General features: G+C 39.9%; 1 protein-coding gene across 1 annotated transcript; it reads left to right on the top strand.

The window, feature by feature from the left end:
- The first annotated feature begins 231 nt into the window (after window positions 1–231).
- FAM168B (family with sequence similarity 168 member B) lies at window positions 232–23,933 on the top strand. Its single transcript, XM_035334179.1, has 7 exons — window positions 232–242; window positions 6,185–6,265; window positions 9,305–9,388; window positions 14,428–14,570; window positions 15,590–15,767; window positions 16,987–17,116; window positions 18,707–23,933. The coding sequence occupies exons 2-6, from the start codon at window positions 6,196–6,198 to the stop codon at window positions 17,097–17,099; spliced, it is 588 nt and encodes a 195-aa protein (XP_035190070.1). The 5' UTR covers window positions 232–242; window positions 6,185–6,195; the 3' UTR covers window positions 17,100–17,116; window positions 18,707–23,933.
- Window positions 23,934–26,691: the final 2,758 nt, after the last annotated feature.

Below are 26,691 nucleotides of genomic sequence, written 5' to 3' on the forward strand. Positions count from 1 at the left end.
CCGGAGCCGCTCCGCGCCGGGCCCGCCCCGCGGCCTGCACCGGCGGCCTACCCGGCCGGGCCGCACGCTCCGGCGGCGCCATCGCGGGCCCGAGGGGCGGGCTTGGGGCCGGGTTAGGGCCGCGGGGAGCGCGGGGGGTCTGGCGGCAGGTGCGGGCCCTACCCGGAGGCTGGCGGTCGGCCCGGCAGTGGTGGCCGGGTCCCGGCGGGTGCCGGCCCCGGGGAGCGTCTTGCCGTAGCCCTGTCACCTTTGTGGGGGGGGGGGGGGGGAAGGCGCTAGGCAGGCCCGCGGCTCGGTGCGGGGTTTCTTAGGGTATCTGGAGGGACACCGCGAGCACCGGCCGGCTGGTGGGACGCGTGCTGTGGGACACAGGGAAAGGCCGCCCTTAAATAAACCTGCGGCCCTTAAACGAGTGGTGGCGTGCGGCCCTCAGCCTGAGAAGGGCTGGATTCAGACCGTCTGTGAGCGGTCAGTTATCCTGTGCGTGCTGCCTCATTTGACTAGCCTTTCTGTCTGCTGTAATGCGATTTCATTGTAGGATGTCTAATTGTTAATGCCGTAAAACTCCCGTGCTCGTGTGGTGCACACCTCCCGACGTGTAGTTTTTGTGGTAGTAATTGCCTACTGCAGCTTGCAGGTCGGAAAGTAGGAGGAGTTCAGGGGCCTTTTGAGCTTCCATCTCTCTGTGGAACTTTTGACAGCTTCGTCTCCTTTCCAAAAAGAACATGGAATAATCTGAAACTAAATGAAAATGCATCATTGTAGGAGAATAACTTGCCAAGAAGCAGAGCTTGCAGATTTAACCCAAATGTCACAAATACGGTTCTTTGTGTGTTGCATTTCCACTCTTTTAGTGAGTTTTATTTACTTCTCATCATTGAGGAGCTTACCCTAATTTTGGCAATACACAGACCGCTAAGTTCTCAGCCTCACTGAATTGACAGTTCAGCTGCACTATTCCGCATCTTTCAAACAAATATTTGAATACATGATTGCAAAGTCGTGCTGGAGATGCAAGGAGTGGAGCTGGCACCTGTCATTCTCTTGTACAATAGCAATAACAGAAATTGCAGCCTTCAAGAAGTGCTAGACCATTTTTTTTCCTTAGTTAATGTGGTGTTGTTGCTTCTTCTCCAAGTAAAAGGCTTTTGGTAACATTAGATTTTTTTTTGAAAACTAGAACAGTGCCACTAACATACAAATGAAGTTGGTTTGCCAGAAGAATCTTGAGTTTTACGTACAGTCTTTTGTTGTTATTTTGGTTTTATTGATGAATGATCTATGGAACTATGTTGTGTCTTGAATACGTATTCATACTGCATCTGCTCTTGCTGATCCTGGGCACAACTAGCGCTGTTGTTAGTGTTGTTACAGTTATTCCGTTATTGGGTATTTAAAAGTGAGAATTAAATATATAAAAAAAAATCCCCAACCGCTTGTAGAATAGACTTACAGATGAGAATGCTATTGATCAGAAAGGAGTGAAGTCTTAACTTGCTCCATTTTAGTCTTAAAAAAGCGTAGTTACAGAAGGATGATTGAAGGTATGTCATTCTCACTCCCATATGGAAAGGATCTTGTAGTTGGAGCAGGGGAGGAATGCGTGCAAACGATCTTTCTGGCCTTGTCTTTTCCTTCACCTGTGAACTTGTGCGAAGGTGTCAGCTGTAGGACCACAGCCTCGAAGAGGAAAACCTTAGTCTGTACTGCCACCGTCTCATCCTGCTCGCTCGCTGTCACCGAGCTGGTGCTTAGTTAGCCCTTTGTGGATGTCTCAGCTTTCTCAAATTGGTAGGAAGAGAACGCAGCAGATCATCCCACTCTGCTTGGCCTGCTGCAGCCTCGCCTCAAGTGCAGTTTTGGGTGCCACAGGATAAGGACATCAAACTGCTAGAGAGCCTCCAAAGCAGGGGAAGGGCCCAGAGGGAAAGATGTACGAGGAGCAGCTGAGCTCCCTGGGTTTGTTCAGCCTGGAGCAGAGCAGGCTGAGGGGAGGCCTCATGGTGGCCCGCAGCTCCCTCACAAGGGGAGCGGAGGGGCAGGCGCTGAGCTCTGCTCTCTGGGGACAGCGACAGGACCCGAGGGGATGGCATGGAGCTGGGACAGGGGACGGTCAGGCTGGATGTTAGGAAAAGGTTCTGCACCCACAGGTGGTTGGGCACTGAACAGGCTCCTCAGGGTTGCAGCACCGAGCCTGCTGGAGTTCAAGAAGTGTTTGGACACTTCTTGGGGTTTGGGGTGGTCCTTTGTGCAGCCAGGAGTTGGACTCAGTGGTCCTTGTGGGCCCCTTCCATCTCAGGGTATTTGGTGATTCTGTGACTTCAGTGGCTGAAGTCTTGACGGACATTAATGCAACTGAGTCTATTATCGTTGTCACGTTTTTGAAGAGCAGGACTGTGCTGAACTATTTTCTTTGTTATTTAGCAGCAGAAGTGATTTTTTTAAGATTAAAACTTGACTTTTAGGAATTGCATTTTGCTTCTTTAAGCTTTGACTAGAAATCACATGGGTAAAATTGAAGATTGCTAAGATGGCATTTCACTTTTCGCCTAATAAGGAATTGTATATAGATGGAAATTGGGTTCTTTGTACAGTTTCACAGCAAACAGCATTCAAAAAGTATGCAAGGATGGACAGATGTTAAATACTATAATGTTTTAATGTGAGTCTAGTTAACTTCTGAGAACGAAAACATTAATGGACGCACAGTACTGTAGGCTAGTGATTTATTTGAGGGATTCTTATTGAAAGATGGTGATGGAATTATGACAAAATGAGCAGAAAATGACTGCCAGTAGATCTTGTTTCAACAGTTTTTCTGCACGACTTTAAAAATAAATAGTAAGAAAATGTCTGTTAGAAAAAAAACGTGCAGCTTTTTTACAGTATTTGATTGGTATGTGATTTTTTTCATGCATTTTTATAAACTAATTTTAAAAAGCAAAAATTCATGGAAATGTACTCACTGTGACTGTAGCAGGAAAGCTGATATGCAAAAGCATCTCCAGTTTGGAGTGCTAAAGGCAGTCGGCCTTTGTGCTCAACTTCCTGAAACATGGATTTAAAAGGAGGGTGATCATCCTGGAATCAGTCCCAAGATGAGATTTAGCAGACTTGGTCAAACCTGAGTTTGTCTCTGGCAAGAACGGAAGGTGAAGCATTTGCACTTCCCAAACATGCTTTCCAAGTCTTCAGTCAGAGCATCTTTAATAAATGTGATTGCCTTCACTTCAGCTGAAAGAGTTAGGTGAGTGGGTAATTTATAGAGAGTTGACTCCGTGCAATTTATATACAGACGATGCACTGCAGACACTTCTTTACGTAGGCATTAACATGAGAATGCTTTGGAGGGGATGCCAACAAAAAGGTTGAAAACCACGCTGCTTTGGGTTCACTTTATCCTAGTTTCCCTAGTGTTTGATGTGGACTTGAAGCATTATGGAAGAGTGGACTGCAAGGTTCCGTATTTCAATACAACAGATGTTCTTCCAAGTGAAATTATGGTATGGTTGGGATGACTGCAACCTCTAGGTAATACTCCACATACTCCGTAATTAATACTTACACATGTTGGGTCCTTCAGAGAAGACCTGAAAATAATTATTTTTAATTGCAATTGGATGTGAAGTTTTGTCAGCATTATAGAAACTTGTAAGTACTTTTTGTACATGGCTGGATGTCTCTAGGTATGGATGCATTTGAACTAGAAGCTGATTTATTTTTTTTTTTTTTACCTTTCTTAACTGGAATTCCTTTCTCTTAACCATCACTTCCTAGTCTGATGAGTTGCCTGACCATTTCTATTTACTGTCTTCCAATCTGAAGCTTTGAATGCCTTTAAGCTGTCCCCAAGAACATATGTCCTTGTGTTCTCTGCGGTCATTGACTGCTAATACATCTAGTAGTTGGTTTGGTTTTTTGTTTTGTTATATTACCCAAATATTTACAGAAGGCTTTTGGTATTTTTTTCCAGTCTTTTTTCTTCCTTGCTCTATCTTGTCATTCGGAATGGTGGAGGGTCGCAGGACCATCTTCTCTTCTAATTGCTGAGGACTGCAGGGAGATATCTGTAGGGATGTGGGTTTGCTGGACAGTGCTGTTTAGTTTTAAGTGGAAGGCATTATCCACTTCCCTTAAGACTTATCCCCCAATTTGGAAATGTTGGGACTAGATTGAAGGTTGAACCTCCCATGTAAGTTCAGAGGAAAAAATCTGACAAATTCAACACTCAAAGAGGAACAGAGCTGCAAACGAGATGCAGATACAGGGAGAGCAAGGGAGCAGGCTGGAAAATTTTGAGTAAATGAGAGTTCTTATTTAGAAAGGATGATATGCAAAAGGAAGCGGGGTCGGGGGGGAGGGAAGAGAACAACCTTGCTACCATGATATATTAGACCAGCACAATATGCCTGTTAGTGAAGGTGCACCAGATTTAATACTCTTGTGTGCTTCAGTGGAAAATAATGCTTTATACTTGAAGACTGCTTTGCTCTAGAGCATTTCCAAAGGGATTTGTGTCAAACTGCATTTTTGTGTTGGTCCAGTGATCGAAGTGCACTGTCCAGGGGAACTTTCTTGGTATTAAGCAATGTAAACAGCAGGTTGTTTAGTTTTTAATTCATTTTTAATATATTGTATCTTTAATACAATACTATCAATACAGTAATCTGGTGTGAAGCTGAAGAAATGAAAGCAATTCTATTTGAGTTACTTAGTATTGCTAATTGGCAGTCTGAGAAACAGTTGTAATTCTCTTAACATGGAGATGGAGTTTTTTGTGAAACTTGGTAAGAAGAGTCCCATAAGCATTTACTTTCCAATTTCTGAATTTTGCACATTTTTTTCCTTTGTCTACTACATACCGCTAAAACTCTTGCCATAGAGCTGATTTTAATGCTCCTCATTTTGGAAAGCAAGCTACTTGTGCTTATGCAGCCACTTAACGTGGGTTTATCAGGGCAGCCACGGTGGTAGACTTAACACAGACTCCTGCCATACCACGGTCTGTAACTAAACAGGTGAAAGCATAATTCTGAAGTTTATTTTGCTTCATAAACTTTATTTACAAAATTGTTAAACAGCGCGATTCATAGCATGCAGCTCTGTAAGTGAGACTGTGCAGCGCAAAGTCCGGTGTCAGTGTGCGCTCCTGTCTTGGCATCAGAGGCTACTTGGAGTGAAAAACTGGCACTTGCAGGGAGAGAAATTATAAGTCTGTAAATACTTGCAGGAAATCAGAGGATTGAAGATAATTGGGTTAAAATACATGTTATGTTGGTAAAATTTTAGAATAGTAGTTGCAAACAGTACTCTAATAGAGGCACATGATGGGCATCCTTGTGAGCTCTCAGGCAGTAACTTACATTCCTAGAAGTACACAGCCTTACTAGAAAGTCTTAAGAAGCATCTGAAGTGCCATTTTACTTTCCTTGGCATTTACGTACAAGGTCTGTTTTAAAACTGTGGGTTTGGTTTTATTCCTGTCTGTGATGCTATTCATTGGTGCATTTTTGGTGTGCGAGCACACAATTCAGCAATGATCCGATGCACGTTTGTTATATGCTCTGAAGATCTTTGCAAGTAAACAAAGTAAGTCAATTTGAGAGAGGTAGCTGTCAAATTCTTCATAGAAAGTCTTGTTCCACTTACTTCTTTAGTACTTAGGCTGCTGACAATGGATGAATTTAGTGTTGGTAAAGAATTGGAGTCCCTGGCTTGGAGTGCCAGTAGCAATAGACACAAGTATTTGTATTGCTTGGCTAGATGCCTCAAGAAGGGAAACCAACATCGAGAGATGGTAAGTGGCTGATGGGCAATAGATGACAGAGAAGTCCAGGAGAGTTTGAGCTCCTACAGTGTGTTATGGACTTGTGCGCCACAGGGGAGCTTTTAGGGAGATGGAAATATTTTGAAAGCATCCTCTGCAACAGGGAATGTTTCATTCTAGAGTTTCTCTAGCTGAGTGAGAGTTACTGATGCTTTGAAACTTAATTCTGCAAAGATTGTCTTACTTGTAGCTACAGTTTTAATGCTGATAGAAGCAGTGGAATTGCTGCATTTTCTTCTGTTTCTTCCTCCCAATACACTTTCCTCCATTTCCAATTACATTTTGGGTGCTAAGATTTCAAACTTTCCCTGCATTTAAGTAAAAAGTCTTTTTTTCTTTTTTTTTTTCCTTGTACAGCTACTGAAATCATGAATCCTGTGTATAGCCCTGGTTCTTCTGGGGTTCCCTATGCAAATGCCAAAGGAATTGGATATCCAGGTAACTCACTTCTTTTTTTTAATAAACTTGAGTTATATTGTTCTCTGTAATCAAGAAATAGTCACTCATGAGTGGGCTTGTATGGTAATCTGTTAAGTTTGAGGGTTTTTGTTTTAATTTAAAAAGTTAGATTTCAAGAGCCATCTAAGTTCTATTTCTAATTTATTATCTCTTGCAAAGTAACTTACTTTAGGAGCTCAAATAACTATGCACTGGAAGAAGAGGAATCAATCTATTTCTGCTTCTAGTTGGCTTATACTGTTAACCTTTTTCTCCAGTAATTCCTGTTTATGCAATCTGCTTGATGATGGCCTGAAGCAAAGCATCAAACGTCAGACCAAGAAAATGGCTTTAAAAACAGAGACCAAGAAAAAGTGCTTTGAAAACAGAGAAATAAATGTATTTCTTGAAATCATTTTTTTTGCTTCGCAGTCAGTTTCAGGTTTCTCACTGCATGTGCGTGCGTGTGCGTGTGTCCCTGCCCCTCCTCCCCCAGTCTCCTAATGCTTGCTGTGAGTGGGCTTGGTTTCTGACGTCCCCGTAATTCAGAAGTTTGATAATTAGATGCAGACAGGCAGAACTTTCCAAGAAGGCTGAGGAGAAGGGCTGTGTACCTCTGTGAGGCATTTCAAATGCTGTGCTTCTTGACTGACAGAGTCTTTATTTCTAATGTGTGTGGGGTAAGTGAATTATTCCTTTCTGAGAGGGGCTAGAGGATCTTTCAATGCAGATTTTATGTATCGTAACCAAGTAAATCTTCATTGCTTTTACAAGAGGGTTGTCCTGTGATTTAGTTGATGTCTCTGTCGGAGCCAGAAGTCATTCTGCACTTCTAACGTTAATAATCTTTGTACTGTATTTTCCTCCTGCTATTGACAGTTTTAAAATTTGTGTTCCCGCTTAGCTAGTGTCCTGGTGTCCTTCTTTTCCATTTTTTTTGTTCTAAATACTAGTGTATAAAGGATTTTTTTTTTACTGTTGATCTCGGAAAGCCCTTTTAATTTTTTGTATGTTTTATTTATTGGTTTTCAGGTACTTCTGTTTTCTCCTCAAATTAGTCTAGCTTCCTTGATTTTTTGTTTTCCTACAGTATTGATAAGGAGAAAAAACAACTGCAACATTTTAAAGTCTGTTGAGTCACTGAAATGGTGCAGTAATCAATTGTAGAGCTGATGCTGTGTAACTATGTCTTGCAGGATGGTCATCTTCCCTGTAACTATCTTTCATCAGCTACATGGGCTAGAGCACTTTTATAGTAAGGCAAGCACCAGTGGTTTACTGATTAATGTCAGTTACAGTACACTTAGCTCTATATTCATAATTGGCCTTTCAAGTACTTTTTTAGCATTATAAAAAATACTACAAATTACAGAAATACTACTTTTTTTTTAAATCTCTGTTCATTTTCTAAATGCAGATTTGCGTTAACCAGGATTTCATTTGTACTTACAAACATTTACGTGTTGCTTTGAAGTTGTCATTTAGTCTGATCTAAGTAGTATTTCATTTTACTTAGGAAAAGTACTATTGCAGATTGGTAAATGGCAGTTTAAATAACATTACAACTTATTTTTTATTTGGTGCAGATACTCATAATTGTGTGTTTGTATGTGTATTTGCCAGCATTTGCATGGTTGTAAACTGTCACAACTTAAAAACATGGAATTTACTGAGTTACATTGATATAATTTATTGAACTGTCTGGTTCATGCTTGATGGCTGTGGGATAAACACAAAACATTCTGTAAAATTGAAAGTAGATTTGCATTTTAGGGTTATTTTCTTAGTTGTCACATGGCTACGTCTCCTTTTCTTGCCTCTTCTAATGTAGAAACTACAGATTTTCCATTCAGGATGATTGAATGTACATGGGTTGCATGGTAATAGAAAGTAAAGAGCATACTTCTAGGAGGAATGTATTATTTAATGGCACTGTGTTTGTAAAGCTGTTGCATATTTAATGGCTGTTTTTATTGTACTACACCTATCTGAGGTTGTTGGATGAATTTACAATAGCAAGGAATCAATATCCAAATGTTCTCATGTGGATGAAAGTTCTTTCTAGATGTTAAAACTGCTGCCTGGCATAGTTTACATAGTTTTGGCATAGTTGCACTTTCTGTAAATTACGTGTTTATTGAGCAGCTCAGCATGCTCTGATTTGTGGAGCTGAACCTGTGAAGAAAGGATGGAGAACCAAAAACTTGGACAACAAATGGTGTTGCAGATGTAACGTCAGTTTAGTAAGGTGTAGAACTGTATGAAAACCTTTTACTAGGAGGTTGTGAATTTGAAAACTTCCAAGCTATGTAAACTCTAAAAAGTTGTTATGACTTGGGTGTGTTATTAGGCTTAAAATCCAAGACAAAAATGCTTTTCTTAGGCGGTCAGTACGGTTAAGTCTAATATGTTAGTGTAGCCATAGTGGTTCTTGAATTCTGGTGTAGAAATGTTTACCTACCATTTATGCCGTTGCCCCAGTGCATCACATACTGTTACTCTTGAGTGTCATAGTACAGGGCTTAAACTGGTGCACCTAATGCCTTAGTGTAGTGACAAATCTGTATCGAATATAACAAGCGTTTTGAATTGCTTAAGGTTGCTTTGTACTTTCTACCTGTGATCTCTCTAACGTGGGAAGTCAGAGTTGCTCTGACTTTGAGCGATTTCATTATTTCTGTGGAAAAAAAGGTTTTCACCAGATGTTTCTCTTCATAAGATCATAAAACTTTGAGAATTTTGTATAGTTGCACAAAACTTTGCTGTCTGACTAATATAGGAGGTTTTTGGACAAACAACATCAAGGTGTGGTGAAACAGTGATGTAAGGGAGAATGCCACTTGTGACTCCCTGGCTGCCCCCGTCAGCTAGCATTCAGCTTCAGGTGGCCTGGGAGAAGATCCTGGTATTCTAGTTGAGAAGTGTGACTGATGGCCATCTGCTAGCTCATCTCAGTTAAAGAATGTACAGGAAGAATATATTTGTAGTTAGACTTGGCAGTCAGTCTAGAAAATAACTTTGACATGTTCTTTCTTCTAGCTGGCTTCCCAATGGGCTATGCAGCGGCTGCTCCTGCCTATTCCCCTAATATGTATCCTGGAGCAAATCCTACCTTCCAAACAGGTATGTGTAATAGGTATGTCTAAAAAATAACCTGAAGGTTAGAAGTTATTAGAACCAAGAATAAGGAAAAGCTGTTGGTGCTAACAATAACACACTGTGAGATAAAGTTTACAGTATTTTAAATATGACTCATAAGGAATCATCTGAGAAACTAAAATAAGTATATTCTTGTTTTAAGACGTGTCATACTGCTTTCACCTTCAGAGAAGGGAAAAGCTGAGTTCTTAGTCATTGTTTCTATATTTCAGGTTGATACCTAAAAAATACATTGCATTTCCCTTCGCTGCTTCCTTCTTGACTCTGTGCTTTGCATCCTACTGCTTCTTTCCAGATTCTTGTCTGTTAAATGTTTTGTTTTGTTGATGTTTTCCAAAACCAGTTGATTTTCATCCTTTTTTTTTTTTTTTAAATCATATTTATTTCCACGTTCAGCTTACTGCTTTCTTTCTGATCTTAGAATTGTCTTGCACAAACTGGTAGCCTGGAAAAGCCTGGCTGCAGGTTAAAAACACTTTTATCCATAGTGGGCACTGGGGAATGATTTAGGTAACTACACTTGCATGCTTGTTAGTTAAGAGAAAGGGAATGTGATGAGCCTAGCAGAAGGGAGATAGAAGAACGAAAGGACTCATCTAAGTTGTTTTCACGTAGCTCTGTTTTCACTAATAAAAGATGATTTTGATGTGCTAATGCTTGAAACAAAATGGAAAGGGGTGCTATTTAATTTCTACTTAAACCAGAGGCGTGTATTTGATAGAACAGTATTCTCTATGGCATTATTGCATACTAAGGAAATCCTTACATTGCTTTGTTAACAAAGATTTGGACCATCTTCAAGCACTTTCACTTGTGTGTGTTATGCCAATTTTTTAGAGATAATGTGTGCACGCATCCAAATTTGGCCCTGAATGCCCTTGCGTAACTTATGCAAGGATAGGAAAGGTTGCTACTTAACAATGTGAAATTTACGTTGTGGAAGTCTGCTAGCAGTATTGAAATTGTGTTTGTAATGTGTGGCATTTCATTAACTACCAGGAGACTCCAGTAAGTCCCGAATCTTAATCTCCCTCTCAACAGTACCTTTGAGTCCAGGATACCTAGTGATGAAGGAAAACATGATTGTTGTACTCCACAAAGGAAAACAGAATTTATTTATTTCCAGTCAGACTCTGTATGACAAGAAGGACTGATGTTAGTCCTTAGAAACTCATCTCTTTGCAGGCTGTAAGTTACTGTTTTGATTTCTTACAAGGATGAGGCAGCAATTACTGAGGGCAAGAGAGAGTAAGTAACCTGAAAGGTCTGTCTGCAGAGCCTTCTGATTTTCGTTGGTACAATCTGTGTGTCTGTTCATTATTTTTTTTTTTTACATAGAGGCAAGGCAAGTGCAGAACTGGTTTCAGCTTGTCTTCAATCACAAATTTAAGGGAGGAAGGCAGATAGGTGTTGTAAACTCAAGTAATTCCAAAAAAATCTGCCCTTTGGATAGGGTATTGCCTGTGTGCAAGTATCAGATCTAGAGGTACTTGATTGCATGTGCACTGGATTGCTTAACTTCTCAGGAGTGGAGCTCAGGGGAGAGCAGTTCCCACTGGGGACATACCTGTTAGCATGGGAATCAAAACCTAGTGTGGGCTTTTATTACCAGTCTGTATTACTTCCATTTCAAGGTTGAGATTAACGTAGTGATCTGTTTCTGCCTTCTGTGCTCCGTTGTATATATCATCACGATTCCTATAGCTATGCTGATGATAAGCTGTGATTTTTGATCATACGTGAAGGCAGTTTCAGTCTTATTACTGGTTGTAGTTCACAAATCCCCTTGCAGTTTTTGCTTTTGAATGGAGCTGGCAGCCCATGGCTTGGACAGGCACACTCTGTGCTGGGTTAAAAACGGGCTGGATGGCTGGGCCCAGAGAGTGGTGGTGAATGGAGTGAAATCCAGCTGGTGACCAGTCACCAGTGGTGATCTCCAGGGGTCAGTGTTGGGGCCCACCCTCTTTAATATCTTTATTGATGACCTGGATGAGGGAAGTGAGTGCACCCTCAGTAAGTTTGCAGGTGACACTGCAGCACTACAGGCTTGGGGCAGAGTGGCTGGAAAGCTGTGCAGAGGAAAAGGCTCTAGGGGTGCTGATTGATGCTCGCCTGAACAGGAGCCAGCAGTGTGCCCAGGTGGCCAACAAGGCCAACGGCATCCTGGTTGTGTCAGGGACAGTGCAGCCAGCAGGGCTGGGGAGGTGATCGTCCCCCTGTGCTCTGCTCTGGTGAGGCCGCACCTCGAGTGCTGTGCTCAGCTTTGGGCCCCTCACTACAAGAAGGACGTCGAGGCCCTGGAGCATGTCCAGAACAGGGCTACGAAGCTGGGGAAGGGCCTGGGACACAAGTCCTGTGAGGAGCGGCTGAGGGAGCTGGGGATGTTTGGTCTGGAGAAGAGGAGGCTCAGGGAGACCTCATTACTCTCTGCCACTGCCTGAAAGGAAGCTGTGGGGAGCTGGGGGTCGGCCTCTTCTCACAGGTAACCAGTGACAGGACCAGAGGGAATGGCCTCAAGCTGTGCCAGGGGAGGTTCAGGTTGGAAATGAGGAGACATTTCTTCTCAGAAAGAGCAGTCAGGCGTTGGGATGGGTTGCCCAGGGAGGTGGTGGCGTCACCGTCCCTGGGGGTGTTCAAGGCAAGGTTGGACGTGGTGCTTGGGGCCAGGGTTTGGTGGGTGACATTGGTGGGGGGGTGGTTGGACCAGGTGATCTTGGAGGGCTTTTCCAATCCTGATGATTTTATGATTCTGTAAGGGGAGGAAGAAATAACAGCTACTTCTTGAATCACTGATTCTGAATCTTCCTGGGGAGGATCGTTGACTTGTTAGAAATAATTGTTTTGTAAGACTAGTTTGCACTGACTAGTGTGAGAACAGATCTTGTGCTATATACCAGAGGAAGATTAAGAATTTTTTCACTTGTATGGAAAAGTAATAAAGGTGTGCAAAAGGTTTATACTATTAGAGTTTTTATTGTTGTTGAATAGAAAATAAGCTTTTATGTCAGAACTAGGAATAGTTTTAATTCTTAGTTACTCTTCAAACAATAAACTGAAGCTCAAAATGTGGAGACCTAATTAAGGTGGACAACAGCTTTCAGTTCTTTGTGCTAACAGCTGGGATTTGTTTCTTAATTTTTTTTTTACGTAACAGCTTGTTTGCAGAATCAAGGCTCTTGTAGTTTCACAACATGCAATAACATTTGAATGTGCCATGTTGTTGCTGTTCAGAAAGCGTACTTTTTTTTGCAGGTGTCTGTCTTTAATTTCTGTGTATTTGTATAACCATGTGTTTTACTTTTAAGATCTCTGGTCCCTGAAAGGGAGAAAAAAATTGAAGTGGGAAGGTGGAATACCCTTGTACCACTTTGCAAGAATAGTGAAAGTTAAACTGCATGTACAGGTGTTTGGGAGGGCTTTTAGAACGAGAGCGGCTTGTCTGTAAATGTAGCTGTAGTTCAGTAGTGATGCTTTGTGTCCAGCGTTTTGACTTCTGCAAAAAGAATGAAGGTCACCTGTGAGTCTGCACAGGCTCTTATTTTCACGACACAAATACCAGTGTTATGTGTATGCTTTGTGGCTTCTGATCTGTTCTCTGTATTGAAGCCAGCACATTCCAGACACAGTTTTTAAAGCTGACCTACTCTCTGTTCTGGTATTCTCTTTTTTTTTTTTTTTTTTTCTGTAATTAGCAAGTGGTATTTCTTCCTTGTGTTGTCCTAGTACCAGTTAGTACAATTCCAAGTAAATAGAAATCTTTTCTGTGCATGTTACATTTTCTGGCAGGGTGGGCCTGCATGAGACCTGAGATCTTGTGATCCTGATTCTGTGATCTTTTCAGCATAGCACAGGCACTTTTCTTGGAATAGGCCAGGGCTCTTGTTTACTATCCTAAATGTCATTGCCGCTGGATGCTGCTGCTAACATACTTGTATTCCCTCTCTGGCTGTTAAATCATGGTGTAATCTTGGGATAGTAATGTGCAGCATCTTGTGACAGCAGCGGTGCTTTTCCCAGCTATCCTTCATCAGGCCCTGACACTGTTATCTGGAGACAGTGCCTCTGATGTGGGCTGAAGGAGTTACAGAAAAACCACCTGTAATCAGGTAGGGTGTGAGCCAGCAGTTGCTACTTATCCCTGTGAAAATTGAGCAGTTCTAGATGTGTACAACACAGACTGACTCTGGGGCCTTTCTAATAGGAGTGAAAAAAATCCTTCTGATGGCATCTGTCATCTTACTGTAATGTATAAAATAAGTTTTAAGTGATTATTAAGGGTATATCTGTATTTGAAATATACCAAAAATAGATTTAAAGATACTCAAGTGCCTTTGAAGACTAATTTGCAGCTGCAGTGAATTAGTGTTTATATTTTAATGGTACTGTCTTTCATACTTACATTAGCCAGTTCAGAAAATACCAGAAAGCAAATACGGTTTAAGGTTAGTTGAAGTGGATGTTAAAGATTGTGTCCCAGTTCTCTTTTCAGAGAGAAGAGCCATCTTGGGCTCTTTACAAGTTTCTGGTATTTGATATTGTTATTATGGTGCTGTTTCATATTCTACAGAAGGTAAATGCGTGTTAGCCACCCATTATCTGCCAGTACAATTTGGGGTGTGTTGAGAACCTGTCGGATCTTAACGCATGCCAGATCCTTCTGTAGAGGAATGCTGTCTGATACGCTGAATCCAAGTGTTTAACAATAATGCTACCGCTAAAATCCAAATCCACATTTTTTTATCCAATATCCAGTGATCTGAAAAGCAAGTTGGTGCAAAAATAAAGTAGCTCTGCGTTCTTAGTTGGGACAGTCGAGTGTTATAGACTGCTACTAATCCTGTACAGAAGATATAACTTGTGTGTGGGTATTGAGGCTAGGCTACTGAGTACTCACGTGAAGGTTAAGGAGTTCAGAAATTAGGAAAATTGTTACCCCCGACTTCACAAGCAGTGTACTGACACTTGTTTTTCGTGTTTTTAATGCAGATTTACCTTTGTTTCAGGTTATACACCAGGCACCCCATATAAAGTATCTTGTTCACCTACTAGTGGTGCAGTCCCACCATATTCTTCGTCACCGAATCCCTATCAGACTGCTGTGTACCCAGTTCGAAGTGCCTATCCACAGCAGAATCCATATGCACAGGTAAATGAACAAAACCTAAAAAAACCCTGTCTTGTGGCTGTTTGGATAATGTTTTGTTTACATTGTAATGCCTGGTTGAACTGTGAACTTTACTTTGCATTTTATTCCTTCATGATTGGAGAGAATTTTCAGTTGACAACGGTGAGGATTTTTAATGCAGTAATTTAGTGTTCCGTATTAAGTGATGGTTACACCACCTTTATGTTCCTTTTTATGTGACAGTTGCTCTGTGCTCACTGATGAAATGTTATAAGTCCTTGAAGAGAGACTAGATGCAGTAGTTTTAAAAATGAGTGCTGGAAGTTGTAACTACCGCATCGTGACTTCATTTTGTCAGAAATTGTCAAAAGTTTACACTAACTTTTTTTAGGAAGACTCTTGTTAACGATTCAAGGAGTTAACAAACCTGTTTAAAAACTCCTGAAAATTGTTGAGACTTTTTCAACAGGCAAAGGGTTGAACTACTAGAAATGGTAGAATATAGACACTTGAACAAAATACTATTAGGAGAAAAGTAGGTGCTTTTTTCTATAGAGGAAATGTTGCTTGGCACGTGCACAGTAGTTGAAAGGGATTAACGAGCATCTAACAGGGTTTATCCAGTCTTCTTGGTGTATTTGGATTTGTTAAAAACCTTTGGTTCTTTAATTGAAAAAAGTTGAATGTAAAGTTGTGAAAGAATGAGAAGTTCTGCTACGGATTAATGTATGAAAAGATGTGAAACAAAGAGAATGAATGAAGAATGAGACCTTACTGCAGAAGGTGCAGTCAGGATTGGAGAGCTTCGGTGGTCTCTGCTAGTGAATGTTACAGTAATGCCTTAAAACGAGGGACGAAATGTTACCAAGTTTGCAAGTGAAACAGTTGGAATAGCTGAAATGAGTATTCTAGTTTTTACTCTAAATCTATTGCTTTTTTTAATAAAGCTTTTGTGTTTTGATACATTCATGAAAGAAGATAACACTTACTTTCCTCACCAGATACACAATAATTGCTTAATTTATTTTTTTTCTCAACAGCAAGGCACTTACTACACACAGCCTTTATATGCAGCACCACCCCACGTAATCCACCACACCACAGTTGTGCAGCCTAATGGCATGCCAGCAACCATGTATCCTGCTCCTATTCCGCCACCAAGAGGAAATGGTGTGACTATGGGGATGGTGGCTGGGACTACTATGGCAATGTCAGCAGGTATGTGGACTTAAAACCCTAGTGTTTTCTTGATGAAGCTCTCCTTCAGTTGAGGCAGAACATTGCTGCATTACAAAAATGTTATACCAGAGACATGCGACACAGAACCATAAAATTGCTGAGATTAGAAGGGACTTGTGTAGGTCATCCAGGCCAGTGTCTTCAAACTGAGTCCTTCTTGATCAGGTTGCTTACTTGTCCAGTGATATTTGTATGGAATTTCACATCTTCTTGCATCCTTTACTTGTCATAAATGTGTAAAGTCTGATTTCTTCTATGTTCCTAGTAGAAGACAGCAACCTCTAAAGGCTGAGCGAAATACAACGTTCTCAGCCTACCCTTACTTAACTGATCTTCTTTGTATGTTGAAATATAACATTGTGTTTGCACTGCATGTGGGTCCTCTGTCATAGGCAATGGTTAGGGATGCCTACTGCCTAATGCCACATCATTTTAGCTCTAGTGATTTGGAGAAGATGCATTTTAACCAGTATCTAGACTCTTCTGTGCTTGTTCACTGAGGTGCTTTGTTACTCAGTGCTTTTCAGCTCACTAAGAAATGTCCACATTCACTCAAATGGCATGCAATTCAGTCATTTAAAAAATGGGCACCATGAGTTTGTTTTCGGATTCTGGCCTTATCAAACTTATTTAATTTGAGGAATTTCAAATCAAGGGAAGCAATGTGTCACAAACTCAATTAACTTTAGAGTTTGTTTCAGTTTTGCATGTGGGCAGGCTTATCCCAGGTGTTTGTTACTCTTCTTACAAAGCACTACAGAGTAAGGCTGTTAAGATCCTGGTATCTCAGACTGTTTCTGACCTCCCCCTAAATCTGTAAAAACCTGTTTCTGTACTAATGTAAATGACAACTAATTTATTCTGATTTTTCAGTCAAGTTATGTCTACTATCAAGTATTCTTTTGGCATGTAAAGCCTGCCGTGGGAGAAAGTTGTACAGTGAACAATATGCTTATGTTGCAGGGTTTCTACTAGAGCTGTTTTGGAATAATGAGCGTCTTTGCATTGGACTAAATATCAAAATGATTGTTGTGCTTAAATATTTGAAGGAAGATTAGGGCTGGAGTTCAAAATGATGCTGATAATTTTAAATCAGAAGATGAGCAAGCTATATTTTCTTAATTAACTCTGCTTGTATTTTTTTTCCTGTACTAGAATTTGTGCTTACTGAAAAAAAAAAATGTTCTCTTCATCCTAGGTACTTTGTTGACAACTCATTCCCCAACTCCAGTAGCCCCTCATCCAGTTACTATGCCCACATACCGGGCTCCAGGCACACCAACCTATAGTTATGTGCCCCCACAGTGGTGATCATCCTGGCAGTCAGTGTAAGTTACCGATTTTGACTGAAAGCAATTAATCCTTATTATTTTTATTTATTAATAAATACCAGCACTGCAGTTCTTTTGGGGAGATTTTTCAGAAGGTAAGCGATCTGGGGTACTTCTACAGTATTTTAATAGAGTTAGAATGCACAAATTTTTGCTTATGTAATACTGTTTTCTGCAAAAGAGAGAAAGCTAGTGGGATGACTTCAGTGGACTGTATCTTAGGAAACTACCTAGATTTTCATGTTGCATGATTGTGGAATACAAAACGATGAGCCTCAAGTTTGCCTTACTGAATACATTTAGGCCCATGTATTTTAATATTTTTGGTTCTTTGGTAATTGCCGAATTCAGCACTACTGTCATCCCTGAACAGAGCAATATGCGTGACTTGGTCATTTCTTAGGGATTGACTAAATATGTTTTGCCTTGCTGTGAAGGTGAATCTTTCCCACAAGCTGCTGAAACAAATAGGTAATCTTGAGTTAATTTCATATACTTACCCTGTTTGCGTTAGGCTTCAGCTCACACTTGTTGCAGTCACCACCGAAAGATTAGTTCTGGTACGGACCATAAGTTAGACCATGGGTTTTGAGCAAAGGAAGCTAATTTTGAAATCAGCTATAAGGTGCGATTTGGGGAATGTAATGTGTGTCAAACTGACACCAAGCTTAATGTTTTGGGGATTCTCATATTTGCTCCTGTTTCCTTGATCGCAAACAGACAACAGCTTAATTTGAAATCAAGTACTTGTCAGACCAACTTGAACTAGAAATTTTCACTTGTAATCAGTTTAGTTTATGGTTTGTTTTTTTTAGTTTTATGGCTGTGCTGCCATCCAGTGGGACCTCGAAAAGGTTGGAGAATTGGACGGGGAGACGTGTAATGATACATAATGAGGGCAAGTGTAGAGTCCTGCATCTGGGCAGGACCCCAGACACCAGTATAAGTTGGGGACTGTCCTGCTGGAGAGCAGCAAAAGGGAAAGGGACCTGGGGGTCCTGGTGAACAGCTGGATGCGTTCCTGTGTGATGTGATCCAGGTGTTTCTGCTCTGACAGGGGGATTGGACTAGATGATCTGTCACTGTCCCTTCTAATTCCTAACGTTCTGTGATTCTGTGAAGTGGCTGCCCTTTGAGTTAGCAGTGTAATGTCCGTGTTTCACTTTGCTCTGATGCTATATTGCAGATCTGAAATGTTTCACAGAAAAGCTTGTTTCATCCAAGAATGTCTTATTCCATGAGTATAAAAGTATAAAAAGTAAGAATTTCTCTCTGTCTAAACTAATGACTGCTGGTAATTTAATTGGACATAAAACAACTTCTTACTATTACATCTTCTACTTAGACAAAACTATTAAGGACAATAGAAAGCTGGAATGAAGATGATGGGAGAAAATAAGTGTAATGACTTGTTAACCTAGAAGCCTATAGGTTCTAGTGGATAGTCACTGGGGTGTAGCACTAATGTAATACTTAATTTCTGTTGTGTGTTATGATTGTGGTTTATGCAATACTGGAATGTTTTACCACACTCAAATACTATTTCATACAATTGATCATCTTTCCTGCTTTTTTTCCTTAATGTAGGGTTGAAGATGGGAGATATGCAATCAAGAAATTGAGGTTTAAAAGTTGGTGCTGAAGCCCTCATGCCTCCAACCAGGACTTTTCTTCTGAATGCTTTCAACACTTGGCTAAACACTACTAATTCCTGATCACTGAAGATTTTCCAGTGCTGCATATCTTACATCTTGGAACTCCAGCAGTTAGTCTTAAAGCAAATCCTGTTTTGTGGACTGTCTTGCAATTTTTTAGCTAATTATAATGATAAAAAGGGAGTATAAATTTATTCTGATCCATATCTAGTCAAATGCATGTTAAAACACAAAAACAAAGCTTGCTCAATCTACCTGCAGTGACTGATGCAAAAACCATCATATGCAAATCCAAAGGAACCGAGAAGTATTCTACAACTTGTATCACTAATGCACTGTTGTAATGTATGCAGGGTCTTAAAAGGTAGAATCATGAAAGTGAGTTTCTTTGTAGACCACCATAAGATACATTAGATAGTGCTTCAACCTTTTTGGGGTTGATGGAATTGCCAGTTTAAAAGGGGCACCTTTTTTTAGTGATATATTCTTTTCAAATTCAACTACTAAATTGGGGTGACTAGAAAAAAAAAAAAGCTGGAAAAGCTGTAGAAATCCCCCACACAATTAGTTTACTTCATACCTTTTCACTTTCATTATATGAATTCAGTGTTATACAAATGTTCTTAAGGATCAGAATGAAATGATAAAGGTAATGCTGTGTGTGCCAGTAAATAAAGCAAACTTCCTTGAGGCAAAACTTGCTGTTGGGAATAGTAGGATGTGACATCACCTGCATAGCAAATTGCATGTCCTGGGGAGATACATATCCAGTACTATCTTTCATATGATGCAAGATGTGTTAAAGTGAGACTGCCACACAGGCTGATAGAAAAACACTTTCTTTTAGTTCTCAATTCAGGAAATCTGTGTTGTTTTTCCTAAACAATGTTGTAGTCAGTTGAAAACTTATGTGCAGTTGACCCAGCTTGCTTTCCTGACATTTAAGAAATGCTAGATCTTTCTACTACAAACAGGAGGAGTTCAGCTGCATGTTGTCCCGAGGAAAGCTTGTGTGCCTGATGAGTATGTTAAAGGGGAACAAATCATTTTAACACAACTTCCTTGTTAGCTACTTGCAGTATGGACTGTAGATATGCTGTAATAGGGCTACCAGAATATAGAGGTTTCAGATAGTTCATTTTTTTCCTGAAAATATTTGTTATTGAAGTAGGAGCCATTCAGTGGTTACAGCATTTTGATGTATTTTCTTAGTTTTTTTTTTTTTTTTTTTAACTTCCTAAATTGCACTTGGAAGCACGTAAAATAAGACTGACTGCAGATTAGCAATTTCATTGCAATGAGTCATTTCTGATATTCTTTCTTGCAATTTCAATTTTTTTAAAAAGTACCTCAAAAAAATGCTGTGGTGATAAAGGGCTAGCCTTAGAACCATTTGTATTCCAAAATTCTTACGGGGAAGATTTTAAATTTTTTAATTTGAATGTTGCACATAAAATTAAGGTTTTTCTTAAACCTGCTTATGATTCCGGAAAGATGCGATTTTTTTTTTTGAGACATTCTGCCTGCAATAAATTATGCAGTAAATGGTTATAAAATGTTATTCCCTACTAAGCGTTTACACAGAGGTATATCAGGCTGTATTGTTCCTGTGGGTTAATTTCCATTCAGAAATGATTTTTTAATTTTTTATAAGTTCTGCATCTAGTTAATTTTTTCTGGGGCGTTCTGCTCCTCTACAGACATGGAGGGTACATCAGGGTGACATCAGTGCTGATTTAATGCTTCCATTCCAGTACTTTGCCCTGGTGGGATGCTTGTGAACCAGTTAATCCGTTGGTGGGTAGAGCCTTCAGTAACTTTATTTTTTACAGTAAGCACTCTTCATTATTTTTTTAATTACTTTTTTTCCTTTTGTTTTATGAAATTTAGGATTGTTTTGCAAGAATGACTGCCAGTCATTCTGCCAGCCCCCTTATTTCTAATGCCTTTAACATAAATGATGTTGTTGATATAAATACTTTAAACCTTACTCATGAGCACTTACAGCAGCTTAGGGACTTCCATATGTTTTGATATGGAGCAGAAAATTACCCCAGACAACCCATTTGAATCTGTACTGCTTTGGTCAAGTCTGTTTAACAATTCCATTTGTGTTGTAGGTTTGCAGCTTTGATTAGTCAGGTGTGCCGGAGAGTACAGTGAACATTAATACAGGCCATTTGTTCAGTTTAGCTAGTAGAGTGTGACATTTTTGTTGTCTTAGCATGATTTTAACAAAGTTGAGGTGTGAACCAGTGCTATACTGGGGAGAAGCTATAAAGAACAAGCTCAAAGCTTTGCTGTCTCCTGTCTCATCACCCTATAAATTAAAGCTTTGAAAATCATAGGAGAGAACTTTTCATGAATGCTGCATTAGATAAATAGCTAAGGAATTAATATAACATCCTGTATATTTGCTCTAACTTCAGATTCCTAAATGTCATCTTGGAAGTGGTCTCTGTATAATATTCCATAACATTTAGGCAGTCTCACTTACTTGAGCACTTTTTGTTTCTAAGTTGCATTACGGGATTCATCCACAAGGGGGAAACTTTACCTTTTTTTTAAAAGGTACCACACCTTCCAGTTTTGATCAGTTACAATCTACTGGGAGGGTGGCGCATGTCTCCAGTAGTTTGATATGGGAATTAACCAAAAGCACAGTGTGGGGGGGGGAGGGGAGGGGGGGCGGGCAGGGGGAATGGGAGGGGAATATGTGTATATATAACTATCTTAATGGTATTTTGTTGCAAATAGTAGAAAGCATGGATATAAAACTGCGGCGGGGGAAATTGTACATCGTTAAATAGGCGTTTACACAGTGAGGGTCTTATGAAACATTCTCTCCTGCTTTTTATATAACATTCCCTATTTAGAATTCCTTTATAAATAAATAGTCAGTATGTGTTTGCACTAGAGCTCCTTGGAAAATGGAAAGAGCTAGTGCAGTAGAGACATTTCAGATCAAGCTTCTCTTTAAAAAACAAAACAAACAAAAAAAACTTTTATGGCAGCTTTGTATGATTTAAAAAAAAGTACTACTTTAAACCTGGAACTGAAGATAACTTGCAGCAATAACAGAGAGAAGTCCAAGATAGTGTTTTGGTTTTTTTTAATTCAAATTTCAGGTGTTGAATTTAGATAAAGTATTTTTTAAAGACTGAGGTATTCCCTATGTCAGTAATAACTGATGAAAATGTCTTTTAAATGTAGCAGCAGCAAAATAAAAATGGCTAGTAATTGGCACCTACAACTTGTAGCCCTAGTCAGTGGTGTGGTGGTTATTAACCAAACGATAAGGAGGAGAAGAAAGAGCTTACTACTAGATCTTGCCTATGCTTGTTGTAACCATCTCCTGTTTGAAGTTTCTAGGAGACGTACAGGAATGCTGTTGATGAAAGCTTCTTTTTGATTGTACTATGCAAGTTAAATGCTTAGATGCAGTGATAGATGGAAACAAAAAACACCTTTATTGTAGTTGAAGTCCTTCCTCATGTAACTTCATCCACTGGAGGAAAAACAAACAAACAAACAAAAGAAACTGTAAGTACCACAATGTCTTAGTGTTGTCTGAGGATATTTCATGGTACAGAGTTGTATACCAGGGTACTCAACATTGACTACTCTTCATGGAGTGTTCAGGCTTCGCTTCTACTCGGGTAGTAGCCACTTAAGGTATCTGAGCAAGAAATGGTCAGAGTTAGCTTGGAATCACTCCCCAGTGCTTAAGCACAGTACTATACACCATTCATTTGGGTTTAGAACAGATTTTTGCTTGAATAGGTAAGCACAGCAATCTGATACCACCACTTAACTCTAGGCTTAAAGTCATACCAGAGAATAGTGAATACCAGGTATGTGAAACTCCCATGTTTTGAACATGAAAAATAGTAATGCTTCAGCTGGAGCTCGGGGGAAAGAGGGCAGATGGATGCTGTAGTTGTGAAATTGTAATTTGCAGTTGCCCAGGATGTGGTTTGTGCTGTAGTTGGTAGGAAATAGGCATGATCCATGTCCGGTCTTCTCCAGCAGGTGTCACTGGCCGACCTTAGCAGTTGCAGAGGATCAAAAGCAATCGTTTAATCCTCATGTTGAAATGTTTGTGAACACTTCTTCAAAAGACGTGAAGGTTTAAGCTCATTGAGGTTGTTTCTCCTATAAAGTGTTAGCTTTCTAATACTATATCAACTCTAAGCTTCTTGCAGAAACCCCAAGATTTGATGAGGTAAATGCTAATTAAAAGGAACAACTGCAGCAAAGTTAGAATTGTTTTGTGTATCAAGTCTCACAAAGGATAAAGATCTTTCTGAAGTAGTGAGGACTCTTTCAGCAGTCTGTGTGCACCTCTGTTTAGGGGGCATGTTGAGAGGAAGGAAGGTGTGTTTTGCAGAGGGAAGAGAGAGAAGAGGAAAAGCGTTTATCTGGGGAAGGGGAAACCTTTTCTTTTGTATGTTGAATACAACACTTAAACATCTAATTCCAGTGGTCGTAAGGGTCCATTTGTGATTAAAAAAATAATAAAATCTAAACAATTTATGGGCTCTGAAGTTTCAACATCAAGAAAGTAAATGTGACTTTTTGAAACTGTTGTGACTTTTGGGCACTTAGCAGGCAAACTGGGAAAGCTTTTTTAGCTGGCTGCTGTACAGACTTGTTATAAGTAGAATGGATTTGTTAGTGTTGTGTTCTTTTTTTTTATTTTTATTTTTAATTGTAATGCTATTATTGGCTGCCCTCATGTCTAAGACTTGGAAAAGTGAGTGCATGCAATGGAAGTACAAGAGGCCCCAGTAATAGTTCTCCATGTTTGTTATGAAATAGACACAGGTTTCCTTTTTATGACTTTTTTTAAAACTGTCTTACGAACAGTTGTATTGGTACTTTTTTTTTTTTTTTTTTTAATTTTAGGTCAATGTTGTCTTCCAAGATAAGTTTTAAGGCATCACTCACTCCTGCATTGAACTATTGCATAAACACAAAGAGTGGAGATTCCATTCTGAGCCAGTTCAATTGTGAAAATTCATACTTTTTTTTTTATTTTTATGCAATTCAATGAGTAGATGAGCTCAGATTTAAATTCTTAAAAGCACGTTTATTGTAACAAGAATTGTTATGTATTAATACTTCAGTTTTCAATAAAGATTGACTTGTGTTGCTTATTGTGGGGTCTTGACTTTTGTTTTTTTTACTGCCTTTGACTTGATGCATTTAGAAAAGACTGTTGCTGGTTAGCAGTATGTTATGTTGAAGCTCTCTTTAAACTAATCAAATCTGGTGATTGATCAAAGTAGAGTAAAATATGGAAGTAAGGTATTTTCTCAGATTTCTTGATGACTAACAAAACATAGTAGTGAGAAGAAAATGGTACAGATACAGCATTTCACAGTGTTTAACGTTGGCTTCATGTTCAATCACTGCTGTCTCAGAGATGACAAATCTTGAGCAGAAAGTTGTTTTAAGTCAGTATCTTGAGTAGCGTCAGAAGCAAAAGAATGAGTAGGTGTAAGGTGTGGGTAATCATCCTTTCTTTGGAGGATGGGTTAATTGAAACAACGCTAATGTTAAAGTAGAAGTGTCGATCTTCGGGGAGAGGGGGAGATGGAAGCTATAATGTTTGAACTAACCAGCTACTTTTATTTATTATAGGTCTCCAAAAATAACATACCTAGTAACATTGCTGTGAAAAGCAACACATGTGGAAGAGGAAGGAATCATGTTAATAACTGCATCAAACTGCTGAAAAAGTGTTCAGATTTTTTTGAGATTATTTCTACAGGTGATTTTTGCTGTTCAGTCAAGTAGTTCAGCATCTAAAATGGTGGCTGAGCATAAATTTGAGTTTCAGTTTTACCTGAAGTTAAATGCAGGTCAGTTATCCTGGGATCACTTTCTTGCACAAAGATGGTTTTTCAGGTCACTGGAGCTGCTGCTGGAATCAGGGAGGATATAAACGGGGAATACTGTTTGGGGTTAGAAGGAGCCTGGGATAGCTGTTCTTATGGTGGGCTGTTGTGGAGAACTACCTCATACTGTATCTAATGCTCATAAGGACGTGATACTGAACTTTGCAGTTGGGGGGGGGGGGGGGGGGGGGGGAAAGTGTTCTCCATGTCTTTTTGTTGTGATTCAAATGTGTCTGTGGAACTACCAAAATGGTAGGTCAAGTCCTGGTTGTCTTTTTTCCCCTAACAAGTTTCCTTTCATAATGATGTTCTGATGCATATTGCTCTCCTCCTTAGTTGCTTGTTAAATGTTTGCTATGAAGATAAATTACTGACAAGGACTGGCCTTGTTGCAGAGGCAGTTTTAAACATAAGATAACAGCCAAACCCCTTCCAGAAAAGCAACTGCTCATATTGTCAGAAGTAAGGCTAGAAGTTCTGAACTTCAAGTTTTCCTGTAACTTTGCTGTCCTTATAATTAATCCTTATAATTAAGGACAGAAGGAAAGTTGGCTTTTTCTAATACATGCTATTACCTTTTAAATTCCATGACTCACTGGTTCAGTATTCCCATGTAGACAAATCCAGGAAACAAATAGTTTGGTTGGGGAGCTCTGTTGGCAGTCAGGAGTCGTGTACTGATCAGTGCTGGTGTCTAGGACAGTGGTTTTGCATTACCTACATACGGTGTCTGTCTTGTGTGGGAAGAGTTAATTGCTCTGTGGATTTTATTTTAAAACCCAGTTAGGTTGTTAACTATCCGTGCTAATTATCTAGAATAGAATGGGTTCCACATGGGGAAAAGGGGGGAAAAATGTACGACAGTGAGAGGTCTTTGGTAGCTACAGGAAGCGATTTTGTCTGTGTCACAGACGAATCGCATGCCTGCATTGTGGAGGCTGCCGATCCTCGCATGGATGAGTAACCCACAGATGGGGATGTAGGTGGACTTAAAGATATTCCAACCACTAGCCTGACAGGGAAAAAATACTTGGCACCAAGCAGCCTAATGGTGAGCTTAAATTAATACAGTTAAATTTTTGTTTTGGGGCTGTATCAGTCTATTTTGTAGTGCTTCGCAATAGCTTGTTGTGTGTGTTCTGTGGTTTGTTTTTTTTTTTTTTTTTTGATAAAGGTACTGGACAAATTGGTGCTTCAGAATGAGGGAGGGGAACGCATCTTTCCACAGTTCTGCTTTTACCAGCCTTATTGTAAGAAATAGGCTCACAGGAAACTCTAAGGTTGAGATGAAGTGCTGTATCTTCTTTAAATGCATGAAGGCTAATGTGCCTGAAGTAGGAGCTAGGGTTTTTCTTGATGGTGTGATTTTGGTAACAACTGTGTTGTTTCAGGTTGCTGGAAGCCAAAAAAAAACTTACTGGCGCTAGGTAATGGATGTTCAGGCAGGCTATAGCTTCAAAGAAAAAGGAAGCAGCAGCTGTGGAAAGATGAAACTATAGTTATAGCTACATTTGCGTTGGTAGATATAAAGGTTTTTATTGTATACTGAGTGGTTAATGTCTATGGGAAGGTTATAGAATTAGTCAGGAATAAAGTTGATAGCTCGTTTATTTCCCGTCTCACAAATGTATATGTAAACAGTCACACACAAAGGTATACAAGTCTGGGTTACATATCACAGGTATTTCATTTGCACAGGCTGTAAAACAGGGAGCTGCTTTGGTAGCAAAGTTGTGCAAAAGAGAAGCTCACTATGCAGAGAGGAGTGGAGTAGTTGCAGGGAGGAAAATGACAAAGGTACGCAGTAAGAACAAGCAGCCTACATTTTTGCTGATACCACCAGCATTGCCAAAGCCGTGGGATTTTAATAATGTAGTCTGTTAAGGGACGATGGGAGACATGGTGAGAAATGAAATGTGGTGTGAGGTGTTAATCCCAAGGCAGGGCAAGTGGCGATGGCTGCATGGTCCGGAAGGACGGTGCTTTGGCCTCTTACGAGCCAGAAATATGCAGC

Source organism: Oxyura jamaicensis, chromosome 9 (assembly GCF_011077185.1).
Source record: "Oxyura jamaicensis isolate SHBP4307 breed ruddy duck chromosome 9, BPBGC_Ojam_1.0, whole genome shotgun sequence".
In the NCBI taxonomy this organism is placed as follows: Eukaryota; Metazoa; Chordata; class Aves; order Anseriformes; family Anatidae; genus Oxyura; species Oxyura jamaicensis.

Excerpts from the sequence above, each read along its gene's own strand:
- FAM168B (XM_035334179.1), top strand. The coding sequence starts at position 6,196 with ATGAATCCTGTGTATAGCCCTGGTTCTTCTGGGGTTCCCTATGCAAAT. Across the intron at positions 9,389-14,427 it reads AAATCCTACCTTCCAAACAG|GTTATACACCAGGCACCCCA; the intron begins GTATGTGTAATA and ends CCTTTGTTTCAG. Across the intron at positions 14,571-15,589 it reads AGCAGAATCCATATGCACAG|CAAGGCACTTACTACACACA; the intron begins GTAAATGAACAA and ends TTTTCTCAACAG.